The sequence below is a fragment of the Perognathus longimembris genome, chromosome 3 (genome assembly GCF_023159225.1).
Source record: "Perognathus longimembris pacificus isolate PPM17 chromosome 3, ASM2315922v1, whole genome shotgun sequence".
Lineage (NCBI taxonomy): Eukaryota > Metazoa > Chordata > Mammalia > Rodentia > Heteromyidae > Perognathus > Perognathus longimembris.
In genome coordinates, this window is record NC_063163.1 from 116,950,730 (window position 1) to 116,964,964 (window position 14,235).

The 14,235-nt window shown below is 54.5% G+C and overlaps 1 protein-coding gene across 1 annotated transcript; it reads right to left on the bottom strand.

Moving 5' to 3' along the window:
* Positions 1-1,031: 1,031 nt before the first annotated feature.
* On the bottom strand, positions 1,032-8,415 carry Smim35 (small integral membrane protein 35). The gene is made up of 6 exons (XM_048340756.1): positions 8,371-8,415; positions 6,387-6,441; positions 3,301-3,417; positions 2,329-2,362; positions 1,576-1,712; positions 1,032-1,074 (listed from the first exon to the last, which is right to left on the bottom strand). Exons 1-5 carry the CDS (start codon positions 8,413-8,415, stop codon positions 1,613-1,615), a joined length of 351 nt encoding a protein of 116 aa, XP_048196713.1. The 3' UTR covers positions 1,032-1,074; positions 1,576-1,612.
* Positions 8,416-14,235: the final 5,820 nt, after the last annotated feature.

A 14,235-nucleotide genomic window follows, 5' to 3' on the forward strand; every position in this document is an offset into this window, starting at 1 on the left:
AGCTGGCAGGTTTCCCACTCCGTGAAGGGCTGGGCCCTCCTCCCACCTCTGGGGGCCAGAAGTCCCAGCTGCTAACTCCATGCCCAGAGACTCAGCTTATCAAGTCTGAGCCAGGCTGTGGCGGGGCGGGGGGGGGGGGGGAAGGCCCCACCACTGGCAGGAAAGGAGGGGAGAGGCTGACCAGATCTCTCGCCTTCCTTCCTCTCCTATCTCTGAGCCTGCACCAAGAACGAAGGAGGACAGCCCTCCTCCTCCATCCCGCGTCCATCTCCTTCATCCCTGCATCCATCAGCCTGGAGGTATGAGGCTGGCAGGGGCCCCCTCCTGCCCACACCTCCCTCTCCACAGCTGCCCCAAGGCTTTGGCCTCCTGGGGTGGATCCATAGCAGGAAGCTTAATAGCTAAGCACCTGCTAAGCTGGGCCCGCCCCGGAAGCCATGGGTCTGCCGCCCCGCCCTGTATCCACTCCGCTCAGCCCGGCTTGCTCTTCCACCAGCTCCCATCCCCTTTCTGCCTCCCGGGGCAGGCTTTACCCAGGAAAGGCAATGCATGCACGGGGAGACAGTCGCCCACCCCAGCACCAGAGCCCCAATAGGGGTGGATTTCTAGACTACTCTCAGAACTCTCCATCAATATTGGGAGGCATGGAGGCCTGTCACAGAGAGAGGAGGAAGGAACTGGAAAGGAGGTGGGGGGGGCGGCATGGAAAGTGCCAGAACCAAGCGCACAGCCCAGGCTGCCAGCTCTGCTTGGAGCAGGGACTGGGGGTCCCCATGGAGAGCCTGCTGGGGAGTCCTGGGGCTCTGCCCACCCTGAGCCTGCACTGGCCCTGGGCCAGCTTAGCTCTACCTGCAGGTTGGGGGCCTCCTGAATGCAGGCCTTCTCCTGGGGGAGGGGCCACCCATGGGGGTCCCAGCCACTCCCATCCCTAGAGGCCTGACTGCCTCCCCCCCCCCACCAACAGAGCGGGCTGGTGTGGTTCATGGGGGAGGGGCCAGGTCAGGCCTTGGGCCCCAGAAGAGGGGGTGCATCTCAGGAATGCTTGGGAGCTGCTGCTGGCCCAGGAGCCTCCTCCTGCAGAGGGGAGGGATGAGGGGTGGGGAGGGGAGAGGGGAGGGGACGGGGGAGGGGAGCCAGCAGGAGAGAAGGAACAGAACCATCGTGGGCTTCTGACTGGTCCTTGGTGAAAGGCTTGCACACTCAGATCCTCTTAAGACCTTCTTATTTCTTTTCTTTTCTTTTCTTTCTCCTCCCTCCCTCTTTCTTTCTTCCTTCAAGTCCTAGGGCTTGGACTCAGGGCCTGAGCACTGTCCCTAGCCTCTTTGTGCTCAAGGCTAGCACTCTACCACTCAAGCCACAGCGCCATTTCCAGCTTTTTTTTTTTTTTTTTGAGTAGTTAATTGGAGATATGAGTCTCATGAGGACTTTTCTGCCCAGGCTGGCTTCAAACTTCGATCCTCAGATCTCAGCCTTCTGAGTAGCCAGGATGACAGGCGTGAGCCACGGGCACCCAGCCTCTTAGGACCTTCTTTGGACACCAGATTTGTTCAGAATCCCTCAGGCCTTTCCACTCACCTCTCCCAGGCCCGCAAAGCTGGGCTAGGCTCCCCCATCAGCCTAGCCCATTGGAGAACTTCATGTAGCCCCCATCCGGACCACCGATGTGGCCGCTGATGGTGAACGGTGGCCCCACCTCCAAGTCCTTCAGGTTCCTGAGGAAGATCGTCCAATGACACGCCTGCACTGGGAGCCAGCCCCTCCCCTCGCCCCGCCTCCGGGGACTAGGACTCAGAGGCTACTCCAGGCTGAGAGGGGACTCAGGTCACAGCCTCCCTGACTCGTCTTCCACAGGAGGACTCAGCCCATTCCTCGGGGCCTGAGGAGGAGCCTGCCCCGTGGCAGAGAGTAGATGAGAGGGTTCTCCCAAGAGGACTTTCTCACTCCCGATCTCCCAGAAATAAATTCCACAGCACTGGAGACAGTACAGCCTTACTGAACAAATGATGAGTGGATAGATGGGTAAAAATTGGATGGATAGATGGATGGATGGACAGATAAGTGGATGGATGGATGGACAGATAAATGGATGGATGGGTGGATGGATGGACAGATAAGTGGATGGATGGACAGGTGGATGGATGGGTGGGTGGATGGCTGGGAGGTGGGTGGATGGATGGATGGATGGGTAAGTAGGTGGGTGGATGAGTGGCTGAGTTGATAAAAGAGTGGGTGGGTGGATACATGGGTGGGCAGATGGCTCTGTGTAGATTCTTTAACATATTTAACTCCACTCCCCATCCCACCCAGATCTGCCCTAAATCTACTCACCGAATTTGGTACAAATTGAAGACAAAATTAGGCCCTGGAAAACAACCCAAGAAAAGTGTTAGTACCACCCAAGATAGCTGCTGTCACCCTTCCGGAAACATCCAGTGTTCCCTTACCCATTCCAGAAGAGTGGGTGACTGAGAGGCTCTCGGGGTTCTCCGGGGCCTTCCCACTAGAAATCCTGGTCACAACCAAGAACTTCAGAGAGCCAGACCAAGGCCTGAGTCTAGGCTTGGCCACGTCCCAGCCCTGTGGCTTTAGCTTCCGTCAGCTAGGGAGCCGGTGGCCAGGCGTGGTGGTACACATCTGCAGTTCCAGCAGCTACTACGGGCTGTGGCAGGAGGGTCAGGAATTTGAGATCTGCCTGAGCTACCATAGTGAGAACCTGCCTCAAAAAGAAACAAACAAAAAAACTACGGGCTGCAATCCTTCCTTGGCTGGAATTTTCGAGACACCTGAATGAGGCTGAAGTACACGCGTTCAATCGTGTGCTAGGACACATGCGTGTCTGCTGCAGGTCACTGCCCTGTGGCCGGGCTCTGCCCCTAGGCATTGCCCCTTGCCCCAGGCTCCTATGAAGAACTCACCCGTGCCTCTGGGTCAAGAACACCACAGCCAATCCGCGGAGAGACCAGGAAGCCAGAAAAGGCCCAAGGCCACAGACAGAGGTGGAGAGGCCGGAGGCGGCAGACGGGAACTATCCAGAGCTCAAGTCCTCGCCCCTGGCCTTGAACGCCTACGTGTGTGTGGAGGGTGGGGGGCGGGAGGCGGGGCCTGGAGGTCCCTGGGGTGAAAGGAACCCCTTTCTCTGGGTAACAATCCCACCTCCATACCCAAACCACTTCAGCTGCTCAGCTTCCCCCTCAGATCCGCCACACAGCCGCCACCCCTGGAGAGGTTTTCGCATCCCGCCGTGCTGAAAGGTTTGGGGGTGTGGGTGAAGGGACAGCCCGGGACCGGGGGCTCACTCACCCTCCCAGCAGTAGCCGCGCTGGTACCACTTGGCCAGGCTGTAGCCCAGGATAGAGACAAGCAGCAGCGACAGGCCCACGCCGAGAATCAGGCCCAGGGTGCTGACGGAGTCCTCCCCTGCGGAGACACCTGGCGTCCTGAGCCTTCTGTGGCCCGCACGGTGACCCCCCCCAACCCCCGTCAGTGCCCCGAGTCGCCATCTGATCGGGCTAACTCAGCCCGGTGCTGCTGGGATTGATGGTACGGTTCCAGTGAGCCGGTTAACTCGAACTCACAGGGCGTGTGTGTGTGTGTGTGTGTGTGTGTGTGTGTGTGTGTGTGTGTCCTTCTGCAGCCTGAACTCGGGGCCTGGGCGCTGTCTCTGAGCTCTTTTGCTCAGACCAGTGCTTTACCACTTTGAACCACAGCTCCACTTCCAGTCTTCTGGTGCTTAATTAGAGATCAGAGTCTCACAGACTTTCCTGCCCAGGCTGGCTTTGAACCCTGGTCCTCAGATCTCAGCCTCCTGAGGAGCTAGGATTGCAGCCACTAGGGCGAGCTCACAGACCTCTATTAAGAGCTCGGAGCTGGACCTCCTTCCTGAAGCCCGGGGCATTCTACTTGATGGACAAATCTCTTCCTGTTCTGGAAGAGCCCAGGAGGTCTGGCCTCATTAGGGGCAGCCCCAGACCTGTAAGAGCACAGAGCAGAGGAGCTGTTACCCCAGGACTGTGGAGCTAAACAACGCCTCCTGTTTGTTAGTTGAGGTGTGTACTTTCACTCACTTTTCCCACCCAAACTTCGCCAATGCAGTATATTTTTAAATCGACCCTTCTATTTGAGTCAAAGTCCTTTAACAAGCATTTTTCCAAATTTAAGGCTTTTGAAGGTAATGGTTTTAAATGAGGTTTAGATTTGCTAAACCTCTGAGCACTTTCTTATTTCCTTATGAAACTGGAGGCAAAGGGTTTTGTTTTTTTCTGTTGTGGTAGATCTTTTATTTAACTTCCTGACAATGTCCTTGTAAAATCAACACGGCCAGTCACCCACACAAATGCTCACTTCAGATTTCGGTTAATGATCTCTTGATAAGAGAGGAGAGAGGGGCTCCCTTTCTCCAGAAAAACCTCCTGAGACTCATAGACTTTCAGGAGACAAGTCCCAGGGCAGGGAATCCCACACATGGTCTGAGGCCATGGAAAGGAAGAGCAGCCATGAGGAGTTTGGGTGTTTATGCCAGGCAGATCTGCACTCCGTGCTCAGCTCTACCATTTACGTACAGTGTGTCGTTGAACAAGAAACTCAGTCTTAAAACAGAAATAACAGGTTGCCGGCAGTCAATGGCTCACGCTTATAGTCTTAGCTCCTCGGGTGGCTGAGATCTGAGGATCCTGGTTCAAAGCCAACCTGGGCAGGAAAGTCAGTGAGCTTCTTATCTCCAATTAACCACCAAAACACTGGAAGTATGGCTCAAGGGCTAGTGTGCCAGCCTTGATCATAAATAATAAATAAATAAATGCCAAACAAGAGGTGGAGTCCTGCGTTCAAGCCCCCACTACCAATACACACACACACACACACACACACACACACACACACTATCTATCTATCTATGCTACAGTAGGCGTTCAATGAGCAGAAAAGCAATAGAGAACATCAGCAAAACCAAATACCAGTTCTTTGAAAAGATCAACAAGATTGACAAACCAACCATTAACTAGATTAACCAAGAAAAGAGAGAAGACTCAAATTACTAGAATCAGAGATGAAAGGAGCTAAGTACTACTAAATGTACTATTGAATTTATTTAAAAGATATAAAGGAATCCTAGGAACACCACACACACACACACACACACACACACACACACACATACACAATAGATAACGTAGATGAAGTGGGTGGTTCTTAGAAGCATACAAACTATAAAATATGACTCAGGAAGGAATATGAAAGCAGGCTTAGGAAGTTAAGAGACTGAATTAGTGATTTAAAAACTAACCAGTAATCCCCAGCTACTTGGAAGGCAGACCCAGAGGATAATTGTTTGAAGCTAGGCCAGTCAAAAGTTAACAAGACTCTATCTTGATTTGTTTTGTTTTGTTTTTTGGCCAGTCCTGGGGCTTGGACTCTGGGCCTGAGCACTGTCCCTAGCTTCTTCTTGCTCAAGGCCAGCACTCTGCCACTTGAGCCACAGCACCACTTCTGGCCATTTTCTGTATATGTGGTTCTGGGGAATCGAACCCAGGGCCTCATGTATATGAGGCAGGCACTCTTGCCACTAGGCCATATCCCCAGCCCCAAGACTCTATCTTGAAAACAAATCACCTGTGGTTATCCACACCTGTAATCCCACCTACTTACGAGGCATTAGTAGGAAGATTGTGATGTGAAGTCAATTGGGGCAAAGTTAGCTCCAGACCCTATTTGAGAAATAGACTAAAAGCAAAAGGAGTTGGGGGTGTGGCTTAGGTCGTAGAGAATCTGTACGAGGCCCCGAGTTCAATCCTCAGTACTACAAAACAACAACAACAAAAAAATCCCTAACCACAAAGAGAAATTCAAACCTAGATATTCTTCACACTGAACTGATGCCTGTTCTTCACAAACTCTTCCAAACAAATCATCAAGTGTTACCCTAATAGCATAGCCAAATAACTAGCCAAAGAAAATCACAAGGCAACTACCTCTTACACATGTGGATACAAGCATCTTCAGCAAAATACTAGCAAGCCAAGTCTAGAAAGAATCTATACTATCTAAAAATAATTCTATACCATGACCAAGCTTTTCACCCAGGGGTGTAAGATTGGCTGGACACTCTAAAATCAAAGAATATAATAATACACCATACTGACACGACTTTGAAAATCACATCTACAGAGCTGGGAAGCTTAGATCTGGAGGGTCATGATTCGAGGTCAGCCTGGGCAGAAAAGTCTGTGATACTCTATCTCCAATTAACCAGCAAAAAGCCAGACTGGAAGCATGACTCAAGTGGTAGAGCACCAGACAAGCAATCAGGCTCTGAGTTCAAACCCTATCTCTGAGTCTTCGTTTCCATGAAGCAGTGGGCGGCTCTAACTCTTGGCTACAGGAATGCTCACTGTAGCAGCATGTGATTGTGGAAAGAGAATTGGGGCCAGGCCATCTGGAACCAAGCCAGCATTGTCACTTGGGACAAGATCAAGTTCCAACCCTGTCCTATGTTGAAATAGAGATTAAAATATTAACTTCACAAAGTTATGGCCAAGATTAAGTGAGGTGTGTGTGTGTGTGTGTGTGTGTGTGTGTGTGTGTGTGTGTAAAGAAGATAGGTGGAATTCTTGGCACACGGTACATAGTCAATACGTTCCCTTCCTCCACTTTGAGCGAAATTTTCTTGAACAACAGAAGAGCGTTGGCAGCTTTTCATGAACCATCGGCAGCCTTTGATCCTCAGGATAAAAACTGGCCTGGCGCTAAGCCACAAGGCCCACACAGATCTCCACCGGTTGCCAGGCGCTGGTGGCTCACGCCTGTAATCCCAGCTACTCGGGAAGCTGAGATCTGGGGATCACGCTTTGAAGCCAGTCCAGGCAGGAGTCTCTGTGAGACTCTTATCGCCAATTACCCAGCAAAAAGCCTGAAGTGGAGCTGTGGCTCAAGTGGTAGAGCGCCAGCCTTGAATGAAAAGCTTAGGGACAGTACTCAGGCTGAACCCCAACTACTCCAGGTTCCAGTGACCCGGAAAGCAGGGCGACGGCCTGGGCATCCTCCTGTCCAGACAGACTCTGGGTTCTGGGCTCCGGGCCCTGGCTTCGTGGGGTCCCCTGCCGGCCTTTGCTCTGACTCTTCAGTGCGCTCCTTACTTAGACACTTGTGCCAGGTGGGGCACCGTGGAAGACCACGAATCCCCCCCCTCCTCCCCCCTTCTCCTGTTCTTCCTCCCTTTGTCCTCTCTCTCCCCCTCTTCCTCCCCCTCCCTCTCCCCCTTTCCCTCTTCCACCCCCTCCTCCTCTCCCTCCTCCTCTCCCTCCTCCCCTTCAATCCTGAGAATCATTCCTGGCGTGAGCGTGCCCTCTAGTGGCTAAGGTGCCTCATTACCCGGTCCTGGGACGTCCCACCCGGCTCTCTGACTCCCCAGGACGGCTTACTTATTCAGTGTAATCGCTAGTTCCCATGGGCGCGTTGCCTGGACAGAGCTAAAAGGATCTACCCCACTCTGGCCCCAAGATTCCCCCCCTCCCCCCCGTTCCCAGGACACCATGGCCTCCACCCGCCTCCTGGCCCTCCCTGCCTCCTGTCTGTGGTTTCCAGGGCCAGTCCGGCAGCCTCTGGGTGGGACCGTCACCTCTCGGGGCCTCCAAACCCCTGGACTTGTGACCCAACCACAAGCTCTGGAGACCCCATCCTGCAGGGGTCCCCGCCACAGCCATGCCCGCTCTGGCTTGCTGAGGGACCCACCGCCGACTCCATTCCAACAGCCTCCGTCCTGAGTCCCACAGGGCTGCCACCTTCCGGCTGGATACAGGCCGCTTTCTACACGCCACACTACACGCATCTAGATGTTTCTCTCGGTCTGCTCTGGCTCCCGAGGGTACCGGCTGAAGCAGAGGGGTCACCGGGGTGCATTTTGGGTTCTACTTCCCTCTGCGGACTTCCTGTGGTGCCCAGAGCCATTCGCGGCCCCTCTTCCTGTCTGCCTCTCCCCTGTAGGCCAATCTCAGGCGCTCAGTGTTCACTCCGTGGAGGGGTATGGAGAAGCTTCCAGAGCTAGAGGTGGGCCCATGAGGGAGGGGGAATGCAGCCTGGACAGTGGGCAAAGACCGCCATGTCAGAACACACACGCGCATGCGTGCGCGCGCGCGCACACACACACACACACACAGACACACACACACACACACACACACACACACACCCCATAAGCATAGTGCTCTGCAGAGAAGCAAAGCAAGAGTGTGGCCACCAGGGGGCGGAAGGAACGAGTCTCCATGGGGACGGGGTGGCTGGGATGGGCGCGGCTGACCCAGGCCAGTCCTGTCCGGGACTCCACCCTTGGATGTCTGGGCAGAGCTCCTGTCTAACTCTCCAGGCTCATCCAGGCACCTGTGCGGTCCCGTAAGGAGCGGCAGGAGCCAGGTTGGACGCCATCGTGGCCCTCCCCCACAGAAGTCATAACCCGAGAGGCGTGTGGATCTCTGTGTACCCAGGAAGTATCTTGCCACAGCACCTAGATGAGGGCAGGAGTGGTTGGAACACTGTGACCTTTCATAACCCACCCCAGAGAGCCTGCGGGTCCACCGGGACGTCACCTGCTGAAGAATGTCACCAGCGGCCACAGATGTTGGACACTGGCTGTCATGATTAAAAACACCGGCCAAGAGTGGGGATATGGCCTAGTGGCAAGAGAGCTTGCCTCGTATATGTGAAGCCCTGGGTTCGATTCCCCAGCACCACATATATAGGAAACGGCCAGAAGTGGCGCTGTGGCTCACGTGGCAGAGTGCTAGCCTTGAGCAAAAAAGAAGCCAGGGACAGTGCTCAGGCCCTGAGTCCAAGGCCCAGGACTGACAAAAAAATAAATAAAATAAAAATAAAAATAAAAACATGGGGAAAGAGTGGGATCCACTGACAAGAGAAGCAAATGGTAGCGTTTTGAGTGCCGGGGGCTGGTGGGGGGGGGCATCTCCAAGGTGACCCACCTTCTACTCTGTGGCTACCTCACTGTAAAAGGAGTGCAGATTCCTTCCACCCCACCTCACCCTGGGCCCCAAGGAGACCCTGGGGTGCTGTTGGGGGCTCCCGGGTGGGGGGCTTAGGTGAGGCTCTCAGCCCTGGTGGCTCGGGGCTGGCTAGGGACCGAGAGGTGGCAACCAGGGCTGACTAACCCTAAGTTCTGGAAACATGTTGATTAGCGTTTCTGTCTCCTGGGCCTGAACTTGGGAGGGGCTGGGAGCCGGGGGAGGCAGGTAAACCTGCAGGCCCACCTGTGTGGGTGGGGCAAGGTGGAGGCGCATCTGGGTGTGGGCTTGGGGTGGGGGGTGGCAGGTGGGTCAGTTGGCACCCGGCTCCTCGCCATCAACCCAATGCCGCAGCTCTCAAACCAGCCACTTGACCCCCAATTTGCCACCCAGACCCCCTCCTCCATCCCTACCTAAACAGGAATGAAAAGGGCCTCTGGGGCCTTTCTCCACCAACAGGAGCCTGCCAGGGCTTGCTAGGCCGGTGCTCTACCATTTGAGCCATGACCCCCAACACTTTTTGCTTTCGTTATTTTTTTGTCAGTCATGGGGCTTGAACTCGGGGCCTGGGCACTATCTCTGCTTCAAGGCTAGCGCTCTCCCACCTGAGTCACGGTGCCACTTTAGGTTTTCTAGTAGTTAATTGGAGATAAGAGTCTCACAGACTTTCCTGCCCGGGCTGGCTTTGAACTGCAACCCTCAGATCTCAGCCTCCTGAGTAGCTAGGATTACAAGCGTGAGCCACCGGCATCTGGCTTGTTCTAGTTATTTGTCAGGAAGCCTCCCACAATTTTTGTCTAGCCAAGCCTCAACCAAGATCCTCTTATCTATGGCCTCCTATGTAGCTAGGACCTGTGTGGCCACCTTTTCTACATCTTAATTCTTGTCTTCTTTGTGTTCCACTTCTTGTTTTCTCCTTATGCTTCTAATCTGTTTTATGTCTCCTCTTTCTCATTTGTCTTCATTTGCATCTTTGTTCCTATCTGTATTATTATTATTATTATTATTATTATTGCCAGTATCAAGCTTGAACTCAAGTCCTCATGCTCACTAAAGCTTTCTTACTATGGCTGGTGCTCTGCCACCTGAGCCACGCCCCCAGCCAAGCGTCTTGCAGGCTAACTGGAGATGGAGTCTCGTGGACTTTTCTGTCTGGGCTGGCTTTGAACCAGGATCATCGTCCAGATCGCAACCTCTTGAATAGCTGAGATTAATGGAGGGCATGAGTCCCCACTGTTCCCGGGTTTATCGCATTCTCTTTCTCCTTTCCAAAGAAAAGGACGCACAGACCCACAAACCCCGGCAGAAGGCAAGGACGGCGGTGCTGGTCAGTGACAGTAAACGCTGCCCTTGTCCAGGTCAAGCCCCCTCCCCCCGACGGACCCCGGCCAAGCACACCCCACGGCCCAGACACCACAGCTGAGGAGTAACCAGAAGGAATGAGCAGGCAGAGCCCAACCCAGGGGAGTCCTCCTTCCTGGTGAAACTTCTATCCCTGCCCAGCTTTGGGGAGCCCGGGCACCCCAAAACCCTGCCACCCCCACCCGCTGCTGGGCCTTTCATTTCTCTTATCTCCGCTCTGACTTTGACAATGAGGACACTCCCAGTCCTCTTGGGATTTCCCAATGGTTTTGGCCCTGGGCCTGGAAGGTAAGTCGCTGGATCCTATCTCCAAGGAGATAGGAAGAAGAGCAGGAAGATAAGGGGGTACCCACACTTGCGGCGTTGGGAAGGGGATCTGGATGGGGACCCTCCTTGCTGCCCCTTTACTTACTTTGTTCAAGAGCTGTCATGGGCTGGGGATATAGCCTAGTGGCAAGAGTGCCTGCCTCGGATACACGAGGCCCTAGGTTCGATTCCCCAGTGCCACATATACAGAAAACGGCCAGAAGCGGCGCTGTGGCTCAAGTGGCAGAGTGCTAGCCTTGAGCGGGAAGAAGCCAGGGACAGTGCTCAGGCCCAGAGTCCAAGGCCCAGGACTGGCAAAAAAAAAAAAGAGCTGTCATGACCACCACCTGCCGGGTCCCCACCGAAACCAGCCCTAAGACATCCCCAGGGCGGGTGACTCTGCCCAGTGCTCCCCCACCTTTATGACCAGTCATCTTCCTCCCTAAACCCACCCACCCCCACCTCTGTTGTCCAGTACTGGTATTTTTCTGGCTGCTCAGAAAATCACCCTAGATTTCCCACTCCCCCCACACACCCTGGGTGTTCTGAATCGAGTTAGTCACCCAGGATGCCTCATCTGTGAATCTCTCTCTGCTCTCCTGGCTCCCCTACCCTAGGCTGGGGCTGTGCCTCGTTATCTCTCACCTGCGCTCCTGCCCTGGTCTCTGCCATGCCCTCTGCCCCAGTGTCTTGCTCCATACAGCGCCAGGGGCTCTTGCAACACAAACCAAACAGGCACCAACAAGACACTATCCTACTCAGGCATCTCTAGCTGGCTGCTCATTGCCTAGAGATGTGGTCCCCACGCTTCTTTGAAGCCTGCACTGGTGGCTCACGCCTATAATCCTAGCCACTCAGGAGGCTGAGAACTGAGGATCACGGTTCAAAGCCAGACTGGGCAGACAAATCTAAGAGACTCTTCTCTCCAATTAACCAGTGAAAAGTTAGAATGGGAGCTGTGGCTCACGTCGTACACCAGCCTTGAGTGGGAAAGCATGGGGGCGGCGCCCTGGCTCTGAGTTCAACCCCAGAACACACAAGAGAATCCAGGCCTGGAACGCGTGGCTCTGCAGCAGTCTAGGTGCTGAGGTGGCAGAGGACGAGGGAGGGTGCTGTCCCGCGTGTCCCCAACGGCTGTGTCGGCCTCACGCGGCCCAGCTCTCCGCAGGCCTCTGGGCTGGAGATGACAGCTCCTTGGAAAGATGGGCCCCCGGTGGAGGAAAGGAGCTTTGGAGACCCGGCGGCGGCACTGTGTCTGCGTTGCTGTCAATCCTGCGCAGGCCACGGGGCCTCCAGGAGCCGGCAGTCTCCTCCCCAAGCACTGCGCTGCAGCCAAAAGCACTCAGTCCAGCCCGAGGCACCGGCGTTATCAATAAATGATCATTGCAGCGTAAGCTAAAGCCTGGTCATCGACCCTCTAAGACCTCTCCTCCAGTGGGGTCGCCTCCCACATCACCAGAGCAAACCGCAGGGAAGACATTCCTCTCCTTGTTCCTCTCTCCCTCCTCCCTGGGGGCCATGCCTCTTCGCACGCACCTTGTCATTGTTCACCTCAACTGCCCGGCCGCCTCCTACCTGGCATCTGTGCCTTTCCCTACCCGACTGAGTTGTTGTCCTCCTGTGTCAGGACTTGGGCTTTCAATTACATTTACATGGCCAACATTGAAGCACCTTCTGGGTGCCAAGCACTATGCAGATGCCACAGACAAAATGATGAAAGCGGTCTCTTCCAGGGAGCTCAGCCCGGAGTGCCAGAGATACTCAAGAGCCTGGCTTAGCCGTGTCTCCACACCCCCACCCCCGCCCCCCCAAATGCATGTGCTGGAAATGGGATTGCCAATAAAAATAGTTTCAGGAAATGGGGTCTAATTAAAGGTGATTAGCCTGTGAGGACTGAGAGAATGGATTAATGAATGCCATTACCATGGCGCTCTCTCTCTCGCTCTCGCCCTCTCTCTCTCTCACCCTCTACCTTTTCCACCCAGCTATGATTTGTACATGAAACATCCCCCCACAGATTCTCATGGCTTTGAATGCTGGGTCTCCAGCCGGTGGAACTCTCTGGAGGGCATGGGAGACATTTTTGGAGGTGGGCCTTGCTGGAAGGGGTGGTTACTTCCTGGTTCCCTGCTTCCTGTCCTCCATGAGAATGGCCTCCTCCTCCTCCTCACTCTCCTGCTACCATAATGTGCTCCCAGGGGGCCAGAAACACAGAGCCAAGTGATCATGAACTGACGCCTCAAAATAAAGAAAGCAAAAATAAATCTTTCTCCTGGTGCTGGTGGCTCACACCTATAATCCTAGCTACTCAGGAGGTTGAAATCGGAGGATAACAATTCAAAGCCAGCCCAGATAGGAAAGTCTAAAATTCTTATCCCCACGTAACCACTAAAAGGGGGAAATAGAGCTGTGGCTCAAGTGTTAGAACACTGCCTTGAGCAAAGAAGCTCAGGGATAGCGCCCAGGCCCTGAGTTCAAGTCCCAGGACCAGCATAAAAACAAATATTTCTCCCTTTCCATTGATCACTCAGGTATTTTGGGCCACCAAAGTAAGTGGGGAGAAAAACCAACGAATCCACCCACTTCCCATCACGGAAGCAAGCGATAAGAAGGCTCTCACTACATGCTAGCGACCTGATGTTGGGATTCTCAGCCCTCAGAAGCCAATAAACTTCTGTCTTGTCACAAAACGGACTAAGATAATCACTCACCTGGGACTTGCATGCTGCTCTGCGTAGGAAAGGGGAAGGGGGCATGGGAGTGCGGGAAGAGAGAGAGAACACAGAGGAGTATGAGACACGGGCACTGCTCTGGGCACCGCGGGAAGACAGCGCCACGGCTGGGTGTGCGCCCCCTCACAGAGTGGGGGGCCAACAGTGTGCTGCCGGGCGTCAGTACAGCCTCGCCGCCTCTCCTATCTAGGGGAGGGTCTGACTCGTCTGGTGTGTCTTCCTCCGGTGGAATACCTGAAACTGGGTGTGCCTGTCATTCCATCACTGTGGCCAAATACCTGAGATAACCAACCGGCGTGGAGAAGGAGAAGGTTTTCCTTTCCTTTAGTAGGGGGCAGAGGGAAGGGGTTAGCTTGTCGTTCCGGAGGTTTCCATCCGTAGTTGACTGGCCCTGTGGCCTTCGGGTCTGTGACGAGGCAGTGCGTCATAGCAGCAGTGCACGGTGGAGCAGAACTGCTCACCTCATGGTGGCCAGGAAGCAGAGAAAGAGAAGCAACCATGGGCCCACCGCCCTTCAAGGCCATGCTCCAACACGACCACAGACCGAGCCTCACTGCTGAAGATTCCTAGCGCCTCCCCATGGGGTCACGGGCCGGAGGTCACAGGGCCTGTGGAGGACACCTCTCTCGGCCACCGCACTGGGGATTCTTTAAAGACATTTGTGTCTCACAGTTCTGGAGAACAAGATGTCCAAAAGCCGGCTGCCAGCCTGTGCTGAGGGTCTTGGAGCTGTGTCACCTGGCAGAAGAGGGGCGTGTGCAAGGGAGACAGAGAAAGGATGTGACTGGCGCCACCCTTTTGTTAACGGCCCCCTCCTACGGTGATGAACC

What these genes read in the sequence shown, in the direction of transcription:
- Smim35 (XM_048340756.1), bottom strand. Translation starts at nt 8,415, where the DNA reads ATGGCGTCCAACCTGGCTCCTGCCGCTCCTTACGGGACCGCACAG. An exon ending in CACAATCACATGCTGCTACA is followed by an intron (nt 3,418 to 6,386) that starts GTGAGCATTCCT and finishes GTGTCTCCGCAG; the next exon opens with GGGAGGACTCCGTCAGCACC. An exon ending in TTCAATTTGTACCAAATTCG is followed by an intron (nt 1,713 to 2,328) that starts GTGAGTAGATTT and finishes GATCTTCCTCAG; the next exon opens with GAACCTGAAGGACTTGGAGG.